Genomic DNA, 16,390 nt, shown 5'->3' with positions numbered 1-16,390 from the left:
TCATTGACTTGAACTTAGAGTATCCTTAATAGAAAAATTACTTAATATTAAAGAAATGGGAATTACTTAATATAGGGATAGGATTTACGTACTATTTGCCAACATTTTTGCTTTCTTAGAATCCAATTCGCACAATTTTAAAATCCACTGTCACGATTCTTGTAGGAACTAAGTTTTTTTCCTAAATTAGTTATATAAAAGTTTGATGTTCTTTATTGGAGGTAACTTAATTATAAATCTTAGTTTAAAAAATTACTTTAAATATTAATAATATAAAAATTGATATCTTGTTATCAATTTTTTGCACACTGTTCAATTGTTTGTTTGGGTTTGCAACTTTCGAATTTTTCCACTTTGTGTCACAATCACCCCTGATTTTCTGTTTTCAGTAAGTGGGTTTGAATATTTTTGATGAATCTTTTGAAGTTTTTTATGTGAAATTTTTTGTTTTTTGTGATCTTACAAAATTGCTTTGAATAAAAAATATATTGTAACCTTTATTTTTCTTTTTAGAAAATAGAAAATTTTGATAGGAAAAACGAATTAAATCTGATTATTTAATTGATCCTTAAAGACAATATGCACATTTTTTATAATTTTCAGAAATGGGAGCCTTAGATCGCCAAAGTGAGCTAACATCTTTGGGGAAAATCTTAGCCCGTCTTCCAATTGAACCCAGACTTGGAAAAATGCTTGTTCTCGGATGCCTATTTTCGTAAGATTTGTTTATCTCATCAAATTAATTGCATGAAGTACATTGATTATTAGTTTGAGTGTAGTGCATTAATTATGGTTTATTGTACCATCTAGGTGTGGTGATGCATTGTGTACAATTGCTGCTCATAGTAGCACTTTTCCTGAACCTTTTGACACCCCCTATCCTAAGAGGCTTGCATACGTGCACAGGAAGTTCTGTGGGAATCGTTACAGTGATCACTTGACCATGTTGAATGCATTCATACAATGGGAAGAGGCTCACATGCAGGGTGAATATGCTGAACAATCATTCTGTGAACGCTTCTCTTTGAATCTTGCCACCTTGAGAATCACTCATGATGCCAGGGTTTGTATGCTTTACAGATAGTCAATTTTTTTCTTCTGGAACTTTTTAAACATTAAGTTGATGTTATTTTAATACATCTTTCTTTTTCAGGGTACATAGCATTTTTAAAAAGTTCTTAATGGTGCTTATTTTCGATTATCGTTTTTTAAAAGCCCTTAAAGGTGCTTTTTTCATATATGGCTACACACCCTGTTTTATGATCTTATTAATCAGTGTTGAATTTATACTCAGTGGTTGGAAAAACTTTTTGTTTCCTGTAGTTAACTGCAACTACTTAATTATAAATGTAGTTATTTATTTTAACTTTTTTCAATGTAGTGATTACCAACTACTTTCGAAAACTAGCCACTACTTAACTACTTTTAATAGATGTATTATGCAGGAGAATTCAATTTACATTTGTGTTCAAATTGTTTTTAAAAAAAGGTTTTGAGAGTGAAAGATGTCATAAAAATAAAAGTAGCTTATTTAAACGTAGGAAATAATTAAGAAAGATTTAATGCTGGTTTAAAAGTACCAATTTATTATTCTGTACGGTTTTTTCTTTCATCATTCGAATTTTATTGCTGTATTTGCCTTTCTTCAAAGTGAATGTTTATTTCAATAAATTCTTAAGTGTCTAAAACTCTTTCATTACTTCCAAGAAGTATCGAACATCGAGTACTATATTACCTAACACAATATGTTCTTCTAATATATCCCGCTGATTTGCGGATCAGTCAAGTTCAAAAAATTAGTTGCTTTTGAAAATTGATTCTTTACTAAACTAACCTTAAAAGTAGTTATCAGGAGTCAATATAAACTAGTAATTTTTTGTATTGCACTTTTCTCTTTACTTATTTTTTTAAAAAAGTAAGCAAGCTTTGATATGAAGTGACAACTACGGTAGTTTTGTCCCTTGTTCTGACCGCAGCTGTGCACGTGCATTCATAGAACTTATTCTTACATAGTTTGTTTAAAATTGAGTAAAAAAGAAAGATCTGAAATAATAATAAAAAAGACAAAAACTCTATTAAAAACTTGCAGATAACCATTGAAACAGTCAAAACTGATAACGTCAAAACCTTGTTGATTGACAGAGGCAATTATGAGAAACACTGTGCAACCAAGTTTCAGTATGCTTTGTTGTTTTAAGTTTCTTTTGGTGTTTTGTTTGATTTATATATCGTTTATTCGTTTATGTTTCTTCCTTGCTTAAATATTCATTTACAGCTACTAGTTCTTGTTTACTTTATTTCTTAAAAATATTTATTTAGAATGAAGAATAAAGGACATTCTGCATAGTATGCCAAATTTTGTGAACGTAAATTATGCGACAATTGCACAGTGGTTAGGGGACTGAACTATCATTGTGGATAGCTAGGGTTCTATCCAAAGTGGCAGCTTGAAGTTCCCCAATCTTCAGATAGGTGGGTTGACATTAGTAGCTTTTCCGGGAAATTAAGAAAACCCATGCACAATACTGACTATGTTGCCACTATCATGCCCATGGTGCGTAAAGTTTTAAAGAAGTGCTTAAAGGTGCTTATTTTTTACTTTTGTTTTTTAGGAGCCTTTAAATGTGCTTTTTTTATTGGGTGTTTTTTAAAAGTGCTTAATTTTTCCCTTTCAAAAATTAGATTTTTTTTCTTTAATGTCGATTTTTGTCACGTATTGAACAAAAGCATGTGCTTTTCACATTGTCAATTCAACATTTTCACAATTCATTCATTCACAATTTATTTCGGCGTCCCGTCGGTCCATAGCTTATGAAAGCACCAATCATTTTACATATTTGATGACATCCTTGAAAGTCCACATGTGCGTGTACTAAATTCGGGGGGTTGCTGAGATTCTTGCACTGTCATGTGCAACTCTGCTGCATTTTGCAAGATATTACAATTTCAGGCTTCATTTTCCAATGTCTGATATTGAACCGAAAAACCTCTTGATCATTTTATAACAGCTAATATATTCAAGAAAAGAGTTCTTAGTCAGAAACTGTTTATTTTTATAGATCATGTAAAGTCTTTGAAAATTATTTTGCATTTTAATGTACATAGTGCTTAAAAATTTTTGAGTTTTTAAAAAGTGCTTATTTTTTGTTGAAAGATTTGGCTGTGCACCCTGATGCCGCATGTCTTAAAATTGCAGCAATGGGTAGTGGAAATGCCTTACTTTTAAAATATGTATAATTTTTGTTCAATGTTAATGATAATGTATTTGAATAATTGTAGTTATTTTTTAAAAATATATATTGTATTTTTTTTTTTAATAAAACCTTTAATGCATTTTTTTTTTATTTATATCATTTCCCTTTTCTTTTACAGAATCAGCTGAAAGATCTTCTAACTACAGCTGGATTTCCTGAGCAAAACCTTGTAGCTCAAAATTATTATTTTGAGGGGAATGATTCTAAACTTGATATAGTGAGTATTTATTTTTTTAAGTCTAAATATATGAATAAAGCAATTTTTAATGTGTGCCTTTCCCAAAATAACTGCTTCACTTTTTTTTCTTTGATAATTTTTTTTTCTGATGCCTTAATATCAAATTTCATCTGGCAACATTAAAAAAGATGCTTTTTTAAGGTTTATTTAGAACTTTAAACAAAAACTGAAATAATAAGATGTTTGCTTTGTAGTAAAATGGAACAAAATTCTCAGTGTTTTAAAAAGGACCGAATTTTAGTTTTAAAGACTTGCATGAATTGCAAAATTTATAGAAACAAATTTACCTCTAATCTAAATGTCTGGGAAAATTAATTTTGATAAAGATAGCTTTAAATCTTAGTTTTTGTAACAAATTAGTCATTACAGTTTTCTTTTTAGAAAAGTTTGTTTAATTTCAGATCTAATAGCAATTATAAATATTTTGTATTATATTTTATTCATTGGAATAATTACAAAATCAATTACAAAAATCAGGTAAATTTTATAAATTAAATCTGAAGAAGTCAAAGAATTTTCTTTCTGAGTTTTTGTTCACTGTATTAATTAGAAATTAAAATCATCGTAGAAAACATTACTTGCTTGCAATCAGCATAGTACCCCTGCAGCAGAATTTTTTGGGGCATTCTGCGACATACCTCTCTAATATTAATATCTTTTGGCAAAGTACTTTGAAAAATAACAAATATACATGTTGCTAAATTAAAGTGACAAAAGTGTCAACTTCAAAAAAGAAAAAAAACTTTGGGTTCAAACAAAATAATTTTTTAATTATATAATAAATTTTATTCTAATATTATGGACGATATTCTCTAATTTTGTAAGGGAAAAACACTTAATTATTTCTTTTTTCGCATTTTGTAAATCATCATCAATTTTTTTTTAAAAAAAAACTGCTAAATTACGCTAATCAGACTCTTTGAAAAAATGTTACTGAATAAGTGTTTTCGTTTTGAGATTCAGTTGTAATAAATTATATCATATTGAAAGTATCGGATTTTAAAAACTATGAAAAAATTATTAGTGATAACTGCATAAAAAAAATTAGAACAAAAATTTCTGTAGAAAAGAAAACCAAATTTACTTCATTATTCACTATTTTTCATTATTCTCAAGTGAGAATAGAAAAATCACAAGCATTTTTTTCCACTCCAATGCACTCAAGAGACATCTTTTGAATAAAATTCTGAAGTAAAGTTAAAACTATTGAAAATTTCTGGGGGAAAAACCCAAATTTTTTTACTTTGCAAAAGAAAAATCTTTCTGCAAGAACTCTGTAATGTTCTGCAACAATGTCGCCCCGGGGATAGTACCATCTTGTGAAAAATGGCAGAATGAGGAACAACTGTGGTTTTTGTTTACCAGTATTTACAGAATACTTGTACTGTATGCTTGCATGTGCCTTCTTCCTTCTGTTTTAAAAGAAAGAAAAAATTGCATTTTCAGGTAACAGAAACTATAGTTTGTCTAAAGTAAGAACTCCCCTAACCATTTGCCTGAACCCATGACAGTGACCATGGTATAACTATTTCAAGTAAGGGTTTGGGGTCACAGTTTGGAACAGGTTTTGGAGAGGGGAAGAAAATCTTTTTCTTCGATCTACTGTGTTTGCCCTGGAGTGAAGAGGAGCTGTCCTCCCCGAAATGCGCTATTCTTGTTTCCATAGCAGCAGACGAGCTCTGACTTTGTGGTGGGGAGAGTTCTTACCATAGACAAACTATACGTGCATGCTCCTATGGTTAAAAGGAATATTTTATTTTAAAATTGGTTTACTTAATTATTAACTTAGTTTATTTTTTCTTTCTTTCTAGGTTGCTGCTCTCTTGGCTATGGGACACTTTCCAAATGTTTGTTTCCACAAAGAGAAAAGGAAGGTAATTACAACTGAAGGAAGAGCCGCTTTGATTCATAAATCTTCCGTTAATAACACAAATTCTCCTGGAAAGTTCCCTTCTCCCTTTTTCGTGTTTGGAGAAAAGGTAAGTAATTAGTAATTTGTCTAATTTAAACAGCCCAAACTGACTCATTTACATAATAAGTCAGTTTTAAGGATAATTATATAGTGTAAGAAGTTTTGTTTTCATTAATAGTTTAGCTTTTACAGTAAAAAATCTATATAACAAATTTACGATCTCTGTAAAGCCAGTGTTTTCATTACAGCGCGAGAATCTCGCATATTTTTTTCTTTTCTTGCATTAAAAAATTATTACCGCGAGAAATTCGCTCATTCTATAAATCAATTTCAAAATTCTCGAATTTTGGAAAAAGCTTCAAATTACGCCATTTAGAATAAAATCTGTTTCACTTTTCTTCTTGGATCTTTCATTATTTTCAACATCTGCCTCGTTATCTAGCTTCCCTATTTACCAGTATTGTTCAGAACCTTTTTGAACAACAGAACACAACCACACAGCCTCTTTCAGAACACATTTCTCTGCAACCACGTGTTTACTGTAGGTAAGGTTTCTTCATGTAAAAGGTTCAAATTTTTTATGCACTAATGTAAGATGGACAAATACCTTGTAAGGGCAAAATCTTCTATGATGATGCACCAAAAATATTCAATGCTTTAAAAAAAAGATGTTAAAAATGTATTATAATTAAAGAAATGATTTTTTTTCAAGAATTTTTTAGTTTTTAGAAATCTCACTTAACTTTTTGGATTCTCACCCTGTTTTTGAGAAAGGGTAAAAAATTCTGACCCATTTTTTTTCTATGATGAAAACACTGAAAGCAATATAAAATTGATATTTTTGCTGGATTTTATTCAAATGTTCTTAATAATTTAATTATTTTTATTACAAATAATAAGTAACCAAAAGTATATTTTGTGTTTCAAAATATTTTTTAAAATTTTTTTAAAAACATTAATGGTGATTTGTTCCAGTTATATATTACCATGGATAGATGTAAAATTTAATGATACATGAAATGATCTATCTAACACAAAAATTGCATATAGTGATATCCCCACATTTCAATGTTTGCGTTAACAGGTTCTTCTACTGTATATTCAATTTAATTTTTGTTTAGAAGATTAAAACAAATCATGACACATCAGATATTTTAAATTATGTGTAGTCATGCTTCTTTTTTAAAGAAAAAGTAAGTTAAATTTGTGTATAAATTTAAAAAAAATATGTTGCTTCTAAGGGAATAAACCCCAAATTAGTGCAGAAAAACAGACAGACTCTATTGTATACTTATTTTTCTGCCATTATTTGTGCTTAATTCTTTCTTAGCTTTATTTATATAGCACTAAGCAAACCCTATATTTATTTGATTAGCACTACTATTATCAGAATATTGTGATTATCTGAAGTTGGTCCTGTCACACCTACTTCAAATAATCAAGGTCTGCATAAGATTTACAAATCTTTAAAGTTTAATCGGAACAACTTTTAAAACTTTTTTTTTTGTGTGTTCTTAAAATTAAAATTTTCTGAATCTAATTCATTTTCACTAAACGTTCAAATCTTGATTATGAGCTGTTTAAATATTGCATAGGCATATTTTGAGGAATCCTCTTCCCATATCAAGACCCGATCCTTTGTTTGCTTTGATTTTTACTCTAGCAATCTAATTTTAGCATTAAATTTAAATAGAGTATGTCTAAACAAATAAAACTTTGCATAAATCAAAATTTATGTTTTAATTTATTTTATAAAATTTTGAGTTGAAGGATTTTATTGTCTGACATAAGCATTCATCATTATATTTCTCCTCACCCTTGTTTGTGAAATAAGCAAATCACAAACACCCTCCCCCTGTTAAATTCTTGTGTAATATTTAAACCATCCTTAACAGCAAAATAACTTGGGCCCTTATTGAACCAATATTCACGAATCTTGGATCAATAAGGGTTCAAAGGACCAATATTTTTCCAATATGGGCCTTATATGGAATTGTCCAATTCATCCGATATTTTACTGCCACTTTACAAACCATATCGGCCCTATATAAAATTGTCAGATTCACCCGATATTCTATAATCACTATTTTGCCAATATAAGCGCTATGTAGGTTGATATTGACACCAGAAAGGACCAATATTAATATAATCTGGACTTCTCAATATTTGTTCCACTGAGCATGTTCATATAGGATCCGTATTGAGCCAATTTCGAGCCCAACTGGGGCTGAGATATAATTGTTGCTAGAAATCCTTTAATAATCACATCTAATTTATAGTATAGTGCAATTTGTCAAATTGACCACTCTTGTATGTTTACTACATGTCCAGGGATGCTACGCCTGCGCCATTTTGCGACATTCAGCTCAGTTTCTGCCAAAGCTGCGCCATTCTGAGACAAAACGTCCAAAATTTGGCAAACCTGAATTCAGTTTCAAATATTAATCCGATTGCCGTGAGTCATTGGAGATCATTTTGCCGTTCACGTCTCCAAGGGATGAAAGACTTCCACGAAAAAGCGGAAATCCGCTTTTTTCTCCCAATTTTTAAAATTTTCGACCATGTTCCAAAAACTATAATTTTTAGGGAGTCCAATTAGAGAAACCCAAGCCGCCGGAACGATAGTCGGATTCCCGCGACTTCCGCTATAGAGTGGAAAGGAGTCTAAGTGTTTCGTTTCGACCACCGATATATGATTTTTTTTTTCGTTTGGCTGATTTTCGGAATTTTAAATTTTAGGAATTGCGCTGGAATATGCTAAAATCGCGATTTTTAATCAGACGATTTTAATATCAATCATCGATTTTCGTATTTAACTTATTTAAAACTTATGTGTTGCGACTTTTTTACGCTGTTTAAAAATCGTACTAGCAATTCCTATTCACTCAATTTAAAAATTCAATATCGCGATCTGTATTCTCGCGAGTTTAAAATCCAACGTCGCGATTCGTATTCACGCATTTTTAAATCCAATATTGCGATTCGTTATCACGCAGTTGTAATATCATATCTCGTTTTTCGTATTTGTACGCTATTTAAAAATTACTCATTGTGATTCGTATTCACGTGATCTAAAAATTATTCATCGTGATTCTTATTTACGCAATTTAAAAATTCAATATCGCTATTTGTATTTTCGCGTTTTTAAAATCCAACAGCGATATTCTTATTCACGTGTTTTTAAAATTCAAAATCGTGATTCATATTCACGCGATTTTAAAATCCGAAATAGTGATTCATATTGACGCGATTTTAAAATCCAATATCGTGATTTGTGTTTTTTAAATCCAGCTGCGCGATTCATATTCACGTGATTCATATTCACGCGATTTTAAAATCCAATATCGTGATTTGTATTTTCGTGTTTTTAAAATCCAACAGCGTGATTCATATTCATATGATTTTTTAATCCAAAATCGCGATTCATATTCACGCGATTTTAAAATCCAACCGCACGATTCATATTCACATGATTTTAAAATCCGATATCGTGATTCATATTCACTTGATTTTAAAATCAAAAATCGCGATTCATGTTCACTCGATTTTAAAATCCAATATCGTGATTCATATTCACGCGATTTTGAAATCCAATATCGCGATTCATATTCACGCGATTTTAAAATCCAAAATCGCGATTCATATTCACACGATTTTGTAATTCAATATCGCGATTCATATTCACGCGATTTTAAAACCCAAAATCGCAATTCATATTCACGCAATTTTAAAATCCAGTTTCACGATTCTAGAAAGAAGTAGAATTAAGTTTTTTCTCGAATTAGTTACTGTAAAGATGTGATATATTTTTCTACAGTTGTTGCATTTAAACAATTACTAAGTGCATTCATAATCACATTTTATGATTGTATATTTAGCTATATAAATTAAAAGAACATAGTCAACTAACTAATCTTGTGAATGCAAGAAAGTACAATCTACTAGTCAATGCCAATAAACTAAAAAGTTTACTTTTATACTTAATAAAGGATGCAAGTCATTTTAGAAAGAAAATTATATTTATATGTGTCTTTTTAAATTGTTTATAATAGTTTTTAAATATTTCTGTTTTGATATAAAAATGTATATATGCTAATTTTTGGCTATTAAGTGCTCCCTAAAATTTTCTTGAAAAATTCCTACCTAAAATATTTCAAAATTTCACTGCACCTCCTGAATTCTATCAAAGAGTGTTTTTTTTTGTGTTATTTGCATTTTCTTAAACTCTCATTATTTAATTACTGAATTTCTCTTTTAATTATTGAAATCTGTAGACCTTTCATTGTAACTGAATAGTTATATATTTTGAGATGAAATTTGAGCTCAAAATGAAATGGGTATTTTCCCTTTTGAATTACTGAAACTAAATAGATATTTCTTTTCAGAAAGTTAACACCATTATATTTTAAAAAATAAGAAAGTTAAAATTTACTTTGTAAAATTCTCGAACAGATACTATTCATTGGCATAAATGATAAATGCAATATATATGAAAACAACAGAGTTCATAAAACAATTTTGTGGACTCTTATAATCAATCATATGCAGGTTTTTTAAAATCCTAGCAATAGTGAATGTATGTATAATTGTAGTACTCCTAGTATGCTATTAATGGTTTTATGGATCCTGAAAATTATCTTTATATTGTTATCAAACTGATTAATAATCATTTTAGCTGAGATAAACTGAGTGAAAAAAATAATTTTAGCTGAGACAAACTGAGCCAAAAAGAGATTTTAACTGAGACGAAATGCAATTTCTGGTGAGACAATTTGATATTTTGCGAGTAGCATCCCTGCATGTCTAAATTTACCTCTGTTGTCAAGAACCAAATTGATCCTATATAACAGGGGTGGCCAAGCTCCTTGGTAGTCGAGCCATTTTTCAAAATTTAAAATTTTTCGTGAGCTGCAATTAAATACGTATTTGAAAGGTATGCAAAAAAGGTATTGAAATTTTTTTTTACATAAATTATATTTATTGAAAACATATAAAAAAAAGTATAAGTACAAAATATGTGTATTGAATTTAAATATTAAAAATTAAACACATTTATTTTACTTCTAAGTAATTCTTTGGGATGCTGGTTAGTTAATAGTGATCGGTGTTTGGATTTCACGAATTTTGAAGTGGAATAAAATGATTCACATAAGTACGTTGCTCTGAATATTGAAATAATTTGACAGGCAGCCTTTTTTAATTCAGGAAACTTCGATTCTGGTACAAATTTCTAAAATTCAGTAATCGACGTCGACTTATATTCTCATTGTACAGCTTGATCTTGTATCTCTATTAATTCTAATTCTGCAGATGCTTTTTGCGTCATAATTATATTAGAAATGGAAAACTCACCTTGAATTGAACAACGTTGCACTTAGTCTTTCATATTTGTTCTCAGTAAATTAAAAGACATTTTGAAACGCATACGGAATGATAATAATTTTTTCATATTTGTTCTCAGTAATTTAAAAGACATTTTGAAACACATACGGAATGATAATAATTTTTTTTAAATATAATAGCACAAAAATGAAAAAAGAACTCGGGCAAGGGCCCCGGCAGAATAATATAAAAGGGGGTGCAACCCTCTAACAAACTGCCCTCCCCCCGAAGTTTTTTTTTAAATATTCTGCTATTACATTTTATTTTGTTATTACATATACTTTCATCTGTTCATTTTTTCAAGATACATTTCTTCATTGTTAGCAAGATATTTAAAAAAAAGGATGAATTTCTCGTACTTGCAAATTTTGCCCAAAGGTGATCGCGCTGGCATAGCTACTGACTTTGAAACACAAATAACTACAAACAGTAGTTTCGTATACTAACGTGTTTGTGCACGCTTAACATTGGTATTTATTGTGTTGATGAAGTTTTACAGTTGCGAGAAGTCAGTTTGTGTTATACACCTTTGTTAAACTGAATAAATAATAGAAAATATAATATTATTTACATTTTATTAAATGAAATTTAAAAATATAGCTTGGATATCTGCCAAGTTTGTGAATGCTCAGTGTGCATAAGAAAAGAATTAAAGATAACGCAGAATTCATTGAAAAAGTTATAAACAGATTTGGACAGCAAACAAGACGATTACAATTCTTGTTAGATTAAACAATTTTTCAATTGTTATGTATCAATAATTACTTAATTATTTGTTTTTCCATAAAAATATGTTTAATAAAAAAAATTTTATAACATAATTTTTCTGTATCTCTTTAATTGTTTAAAAAAAAAGCCAGGGGGGTGCAAGTGCACCCCGCTGCCGGCACCCTTGAACTCGGGTACATTTATCAAAAGCCATAAATAATCGTTCAAAGAGACGCAGGTTGTCCACCCCTGCTATATAATGAAAGGGATTACAACTTGGTCATCGGTCTATGCTGTATGTTGACTGCAAAAATAAGTCAAATTTGCATAGAGGTTCCTTGTTTCATTATATCTTGTTGCTTATCACTCCTATTAGTTGCAATGCTGCAGGTTAACTGCATGTTTCAAAAGTTGAGAAGCTAATGTTTTTGTTTTAAGATGCAATAAATTATGCCATGAAATATTTGTTTTTTTGCAGATTAGAACCAGGGCTGTTTCTTGTAAACAAATGACAATGATTACCCCTCTTCATTTGCTGTTGTTTGGATCCAAAAAGGTGGAATACGTTAAAGGCTGTGCACAAGTTGATAGGTGGTACGTAGAAATATTTCTTTTTTTATAAGTATGTTAGTGTTATAGTTATAAAAACGGGTCAGGGAATTTTATTTCATATCCAAAAATCAGGAAAAGTTGCAATTTTTTTACAAAAACCTGGAAAATTCCTTCATTATACCTGATAAGAAAAATAGTCTTAAAATTGTCAGTATTAGCACTCAGTTATTGAGATTGGAGGTAAACAATTCTAACATTTATTACAATTATTTATTATAAAAAGTTCATATTTTAAACAAACTGAAATGCTTCCTTTCTCATGTAATGATATTTATTTTACACAGAAAATCTAATACTTGTCATTACAAATAAAAGAATAAAAATTTTCTCATGAAAAATTCCATAGTAAATATAAAATATGGTATGGATTTTCACTGAAATTTACCTGATATACCTGGAAAAGTCAGAGAATTTTTTTTCTGAAATTGAGTGGGAACCCTGTAAAAATCAGGAACTCATTTGTTAGCATTCTGTTATAGGATTCTAATTTTTTTATTTTCTAACTATACAGGTGACAAGCTATAATTTTTTCCTGTATGGTGATTAAATTCAAAGAAAGCTTTATTTAATAAATGCTAACTGTCAGCACTTATACTGTTAAATATTTAAGTTTTGTTTATTAAACTGTAACTTACCTCAAATTTATACCTTTATTGCTCATAGTTTGGAAACATGAAATGCTTTTATTTTCTAGGATTAATTTAAGAATGCCTGCACATCATGCAGCTGTCATTGTTGCCTTGCAGCCTGCTATTGAAGATCTAATTATGCAAGCAGCTGCAGATCCTGAATCATTAGCTGAGCCACTTCCGGTTATCGCAAAAATAGCAGACATCATCAAAAGATTGTGTGATATGAATGCAGCTAAATTTGGAACTGAAGAAGCTGAGGAAGCCATACAAAACCAAGGGCTTGATAATGGGTAAATAATTTTTTTTGTTCTTTGTCCAATTCCAAAAAAAAAAAAAAAAATCTAAATGTGATGATCATATTATTAAAGTAACTTTTGTCATTTTTTCGAATAAAAAAGCCTTTTTTATATTTCTTTGTGTGTGACCTTTGCCATGCAAACAGCTAACTTTTTTACTATTTAAGGAATTTTATTTTTGTTCTAATTCTTGCATGAGATTTAAGATACATTCTTATTTTTTTTGTATTTATATTTATGAACAAATTATACAAGTCCTAATTTTTCTAACTAAAATGTGAATAGTATGGAAAATTCCACACTTGTATTTCGTTTTAAGTTCATTTTAGTTTAAAAATACATTTGCAGAATTTTAAAGTTATTTCAATTTAAAATATGCTGAAACATTAAAAAAACAACCTATGATGGTAAGTAATAAAATGCTTTTTATTGTTTTACTGTCTATTATAAAATGTAGTGTATCATATTGTTTTTATCTTTTGTTGTTGTTGTCTCTTTTGCTTTTTATTATAAATTTTATCTACAAAGTTTTATTTTATCTACTAAGAAGAAAAAAAATGCTGGTTGTGTGAGTAAAATATTTTATAAGGAGAGAAAATACAGGGTTCTCATGGTACTTGAATTCCGCAATAGGGTCCTTGAAAAGTTTGATTTTTTTCAAAATAGTAATAATAACATTTCCTACAAAAAAAGAAATTTCAAGCAATTGAAGAAAATTGATTTCTCCCCGTCCTTATGCCATATTCTTTACTGTAAGAATAATTTAAGGTTAAAAATGTATAATTTTTACTATCAGTAATTTACTTCAATTAAATTGAAAATAAATTCAGATCTCACTTATTACGTTTACAGGGTATCTGCTACATTTTAGATTTTCAAATTCATGACTTGTCATGATTTTCCATGATTAATTCCAAGAATTTTTCATGACTTAACGAAGCTGCTATTTTCTCCAAGAAAAACGCAACAGTAAATTAGAAAAAGCATTATAATAACATTATTCAAAATAGGTGTAACCAAAACTATTATACTCTTCATCTTCATATTTATAGATTTTAAACTTAAAAAACAGAGTAAGGAAAGAGTTGAAACAATAAAATAGCTGAAAAAAATACGAAAGCAAAAATTTTTTTTTTATAAAGATGCTTTTCTTGTTCATCAGAAAGGAAAGAAATACTCCTGATTTCTCTGTTCATTTCGTAATAAAAAAATTCGCCAATAACTGGTTTGCTTCAACTAGAATTTTAAATTGATAAAATTAAAAAAAAAAAAAATTCTTAAATCACAGAAGAGAGTTTAAAAGATAATTCGCTCTAGAAATGATATTTTTTCTTTAATTTTTTGAAAGAACACCATAATTTTTAAAGAGCATGATAAAATCATTTTATATTCAAATAAAATATGACTGAGTGGTGATTTTGTTAGAAATTCAGATATTTGGAACATGGTGAAATCGGGGAGAGGGAGATTCCATTTAAAAAATTAGATTTTTTGGAGATCTAAATCCATGACTTTCCATGATTTTTCATGACTTTCCAGGTGCCCGGATACCCTGTGTTTAGCACTCTGTTGGGCTTTTGTGTTTTTTCAATTAAATTCTCTACAGCATAACGGTTGTACAAATCTGAAATTGAATTTTACTGATACACAGTACTTCTCGATTGAAGCTTTAATTATTTTGAAAAAGCTGAAGTTCAGGATAGCAAGCGACCTATCCGGCCTTGTGTTTAAAAAAAATTAATTTAAAAAAAAGACAGACTAATGCTGAGGGAAGCTCAATGTATAATGATTTCTAATATTTATTAATTATACATAATTTACTTTTCTCCGTAGACCTCCTAGGAAAATGATGCGTCTCAGCAATACCAGGGGCCACAGTGCAGGAGGACGCTTTACCAGAGGTTCAAGCTATGGTAGCCGTGGAAATTATGGTGGATTTGGAAATCGAGGAGGCTATGGAGGTGGTGGTGGCGGATATGGGAATAATAGAGGTGGTGGATATGGAGGAAATAGAGGTGGAGGTGGGTATGGCGGTGGTTATGGAGGAAACAGAGGTGGAGGTGGATATGGTGGCGGAGGATACCGTGGTAACAGAGGTGGATACGGTAATGGTGGAGGATGGGGAGGTGGAAATAATTGGTGATTAACTTGATTCTAGAGATAAAATTGTAGACTTGGTAAAAGAGTTGTATCATAAGAAAATTTATTTATCTTTTTTCAACATTTGTAGGTGCCTTTTTCTTTTTTGTTACTGTATGAATTGCCTGTTGAAACTTATATAACTCTGTAACTTATTCTCATTGCCTTTGATCCATATTTGCAAAGTCAGCAATATTGTGTATTTTTTATTTTGTATATATTGTTATTAAACTATTTCTACTCAAGCACATTGTACTATGCATAAAAATTGTTTTAATGAAATGAAATCTTTTTCTTTATATTTCTTTTAACAAACATAAATGAAATTAGAAATATATTATAAGGTACAGTTATCGCTAACATTAGAAAATTAGTGAAAACAATTAATCGAATAATGTTTTAAATGTATGGATTCATAGAGATTGAGGCCAGATGCTAGTAAATTGGATTTTTAATTAGGAAATTATTCATTGATTAGTCTTTATAAAGTTTTTTTTTTTCAGGATTCATATTTGTCCTGATTTTTAGCTCTTCCCCCCCCCCTGATATTACTAAATTTAGTATGTCTTCAGATCATCCACTTTCCTGTTACAAATGAAAGTTTTTTTAAAAAAAGATTTGAAGAATCGAAAAATTTGAATTATGTTCTGACATTTTTTTAAATTTTAATTGATAATATTAATTGAAATCGATAATTCCTATCTACTAATTGTATACATTATTCATCCTTTCAACCTCTTTAAAATGCAGTGTTTCTATGAAAAAGAAACTCAGTAAAACCCTAAATTTTATGTTTTCCTTCGGACTAGCATTAAAAAACTCATGAAGCAGGTGAACGTAAAATCCGGCAAAAAAAATTATGTATTTCAAAAATTTACGTTTACAAGATGAACTGGTAGAAATTCTGTAACTTTTACTTTTTTTTGTTTGATACAATTTTATTAGTATATGATATGCTTATTAATTAACAGTCTTATAGCGGTTTGGGCAATTTTCAAGAACCAGCAGAAAATGCCGTAGGACGCAAAACAGTCATACAGTAGAGAACCATTCATCCGGTATCCAGATAACCGGGAAAAATTTTGATTGGTTTTCCTGCCATTTTAAACTAGAACGATTGTGAAGAAAAAAAGCGGAAATTGAACTCATCCTTGAAGTTGAGTAGATGAAAATGTAAGGAAGGGGAGAATTTTTCCCCGTTTACCCAGAGAAACGTT

At 29.6% G+C, this 16,390-nt stretch overlaps 1 protein-coding gene across 2 annotated transcripts in view; it reads left to right on the top strand.

The window, feature by feature from the left end:
* Positions 1-15,418, top strand: part of mle (dosage compensation regulator mle) — a 57,490-nt gene extending 42,072 nt beyond the window's left edge. For both annotated transcript variants that reach the window (XM_043043229.3, XM_071184328.2), the window contains 7 exons: positions 604-715; positions 811-1,063; positions 3,373-3,471; positions 5,304-5,471; positions 11,973-12,088; positions 12,801-13,028; positions 14,868-15,418. In XM_043043229.3, the coding sequence (XP_042899163.2) occupies positions 604-715; positions 811-1,063; positions 3,373-3,471; positions 5,304-5,471; positions 11,973-12,088; positions 12,801-13,028; positions 14,868-15,177 (1,286 nt within the window). In that variant the 3' untranslated portion in view covers positions 15,178-15,418. The remainder of the gene's footprint in view (positions 1-603; positions 716-810; positions 1,064-3,372; positions 3,472-5,303; positions 5,472-11,972; positions 12,089-12,800; positions 13,029-14,867) is intronic.
* The last annotated feature ends 972 nt before the right edge of the window (positions 15,419-16,390 follow it).

Source organism: Parasteatoda tepidariorum, chromosome 10, assembly GCF_982258835.1.
Source record: "Parasteatoda tepidariorum strain Cologne lab strain chromosome 10, Ptep-v5.0, whole genome shotgun sequence".
In the NCBI taxonomy this organism is placed as follows: Eukaryota; Metazoa; Arthropoda; class Arachnida; order Araneae; family Theridiidae; genus Parasteatoda; species Parasteatoda tepidariorum.
The sequence above is the reverse complement of the archived record's forward strand: the minus strand, read 5'-3'. Positions and strand labels throughout refer to the sequence as shown.